Consider the following 2,722-nt stretch of genomic DNA (forward strand, 5'->3'; position numbering starts at 1 on the left):
AATTGGGTGTCGTGTCGCGGCCTGACCGGTGATCAGCTGTCCATCCCAAGGTGCCACTAAGGTCGGGTGGGAAGGCGGAAGTCATCACATCCGATCATCTGAAGGCGCGGGTACTGGCCAAGGCTGGGAACAGAGCAGGCAATACCGCACGATGGGACCAGTGAGGGTGGAGAGCGGCTGAGAGGTCGGTAGCCAACACAACAACAACGAGATGCAAAACACACAGATCGCTTTTGACACCCCGCGGAGTCTGCAGGAACTACTGTGGGACTCGGCTTTTGAACAATGTTAGTACGGAAATAGTTTCTCTAATTGCATTTCGTGGTTCTATAGTGTAGTGGTTAGCACTCTGGACTTTGAATCCAGCGACTTGACTTTTGAACAAGAGAAACAATTTCTTGTCGGCTACTCCTCTGATTCAGTCAGAATAACACCGCTCGGGATAGCATTCCCTGCTGGGAGAACCGAGCATTCGCATACATTCCGCAAGGTGACGATGAGACTCGTGTAGGCCCCGCAGTGTGATTGTGGGTGGTTTAAGCAATTTCCTCAGCCCCATAAGGAAGTCGTGATTGATGGTGATTCCGTCGTGTGCGTCGTCGCACAATGTATGTGCCGTTGTGAAAATAACTGGATGAAACTCAAATCGACAAGCGAACGTAGAAACTGCGATGGGAGTAGATTACGTGCTTGTTAGTAACGACGGACATTCTAAACTACATTTAATAGCTTCTACCAAATAAACACCACCTAAAAAGATTCAATGAATACCCACAAATCCATACCGTATTTCCACTACCTCTTAGCCGGCTCGCCAGTGAAGAAGCACTTGGTTCCCTCAGGCATCGGGAACTGATATCCAGAACTTTCCAGAGGGATGCACAGCGATTTCATTGCACCCGACAATGCAGGAGCGCCACCTGTCATGGTCACCACAAGTGTCACCATCCTCACCAGATCAAGTGTACCCACCCTCCTCATCAGTAACCACTATTTGCTCCTTGCTTTCTTCAGCTGTGATCTTCTTCATCTGTTCTTCGCTCTCTTCAGTCTCACACCACGGTGCCAATATGAGTTTGCGCGCGTTGAGGGCGGGCATAACCTCATCCCACTTAGTCACCTTCACGATACCATCCTCAAGCTTAGCCCTCGCCGTCTCGAGTAACTCCGATTGGATGCTCTCAAGAGCTTCCTTCACCTAAACCACGAGCACTTCACATTTTTCGAGCGAGTTCAGGAGAAACTTAAGAAGTGCTGCCCTCAGGAGAAGACTGTGAGAGGACTTGACATACCCATTAGAAACCCGCAGAGGCCAGGTCCTGGCCGCCAGGAGTAAAAGACAGGACGCACTCGACATTGCCATTATCAAACCATATACCGTCAAAAACGTAGAAATGTCGTCTTCATGTCGTCAACTTTCATTATTGATGACGTTCACACACATCACACAGAGCTCTCAACAATGCGGTTATAAAATATCAACTTCACACCAAATATCTATAAAATTCCGAAACAGAACTAATTTCCCCTGAGATATCGTCAGTGTGATCACAAGAAAAATCCAAGCTTTCACTCTCAACAACTAGCCTACGATAGAGGAAGCATTTCCAGTAATACCAATAACCTATATCTCACCTTCACAGAGCTATGCTCAGCTTCCTGCGACTTCTTCCCAGTATTCCTCCGTACGAAGGTCACCACACCTTTTTCAAGATCCTTAGCGCCGACTTCAATACGGAGGGGCACACCCTTGAGCTCCTAAGGGAGGGAGCAGATGAATCAAGCTGATACAAACAACACTAAGCATAACGACGACACCCATCCTGGTTTACAATCAAAAAATATATATAATGATCGTAACCCAGGATAGGTGGTATATATATACTACTGGAAACTGTGTTCTCTAATACGGGTAAATGACCGCCTGTTAGAAACGCGTAAGCAACGATAAGATGAAGAAGAATGTGAAAATAATAATATCCTACCCAATGGTTGAACTTGTAGCCTGGCGTCTTATCATCACGGTCATCCAAAACAACGCGGACACCATTAGCGTTGAGGTCCTCATAAAGACTCTGAAGAGCAGCCATAACCAACATTCCCTTCCACATCCCCCCACCTTGCATTTCTCTCCAATCATCGTCTTCAACTCAGCAGTACTCCACTGCGCTCCAGCTCCCTTAGGGGGGATCGGCACAATCACCACTTGGACTTCAGCAACTCTGAAAAGGACATTTAACCCGATAACAAACAACAACTGATCTACCCTTACCTAGGGGGCAAGACTAGACCCTTATCATCACCATGCTCCATAATCATCACACCGATGGAGCGCGTCGTGAACCCCCACGAGGTCTGCTCCGCAAATTTCTTCTCGCCATTTCTGATACAAAAACCGTCGAAACGACGACCATCACCAACCCCATAGCACCAACCTATCCTCAAACTCTATGCCAAACATCTTCGCAAAATGCGTGCCCAAAAAATGTGAAGTCGCCCCCTGCACAGCCCGACCATTACAAGCCACGAACGCCTCACACGTAGTAGTAGCCTCACCACCTAATATGAAAATTCCTAGCGGAGCGAAGCACAACAACTTTACCAGCGAATTTCTCCATCTCCGACTTCACACCTTGCACTACCGGGACAGCCAGGAGGTCTTCATAGAGCATCTTATACACATCCAATATATCATATACCATTTCCACAGCCTACCAAACAC

The 2,722-nt window shown here is 47.5% G+C and overlaps 1 protein-coding gene across 2 annotated transcripts; it reads right to left on the bottom strand.

Annotated features, from left to right (window-relative positions):
- Nucleotides 1-655: 655 nt before the first annotated feature.
- On the bottom strand, nt 656-2,702 carry Pmar_PMAR025215 (conserved hypothetical protein; the record flags this gene model as incomplete). 2 transcript variants are annotated; one of them, XM_002780784.1, is made up of 9 exons in its annotated part: nt 656-750; nt 800-920; nt 973-1,198; nt 1,636-1,758; nt 1,986-2,075; nt 2,120-2,222; nt 2,273-2,383; nt 2,436-2,559; nt 2,603-2,702. In XM_002780784.1, 9 exons carry the CDS (start codon nt 2,700-2,702, stop codon nt 723-725), a joined length of 1,026 nt encoding a protein of 341 aa, XP_002780830.1. In that variant the 3' UTR covers nt 656-722. The 2 variants fall into 2 exon arrangements, with proteins under 2 accessions (XP_002780830.1, XP_002780831.1); XM_002780785.1 differs by having other exon boundaries at nt 800-1,198.
- Between the last annotated feature and the right edge of the window lie 20 nt (nt 2,703-2,722).

This window comes from Perkinsus marinus (genome assembly GCF_000006405.1).
Source record: "Perkinsus marinus ATCC 50983 genomic scaffold scf_1104296944090, whole genome shotgun sequence".
Taxonomy (NCBI): Eukaryota; Perkinsozoa; order Perkinsida; family Perkinsidae; genus Perkinsus; species Perkinsus marinus.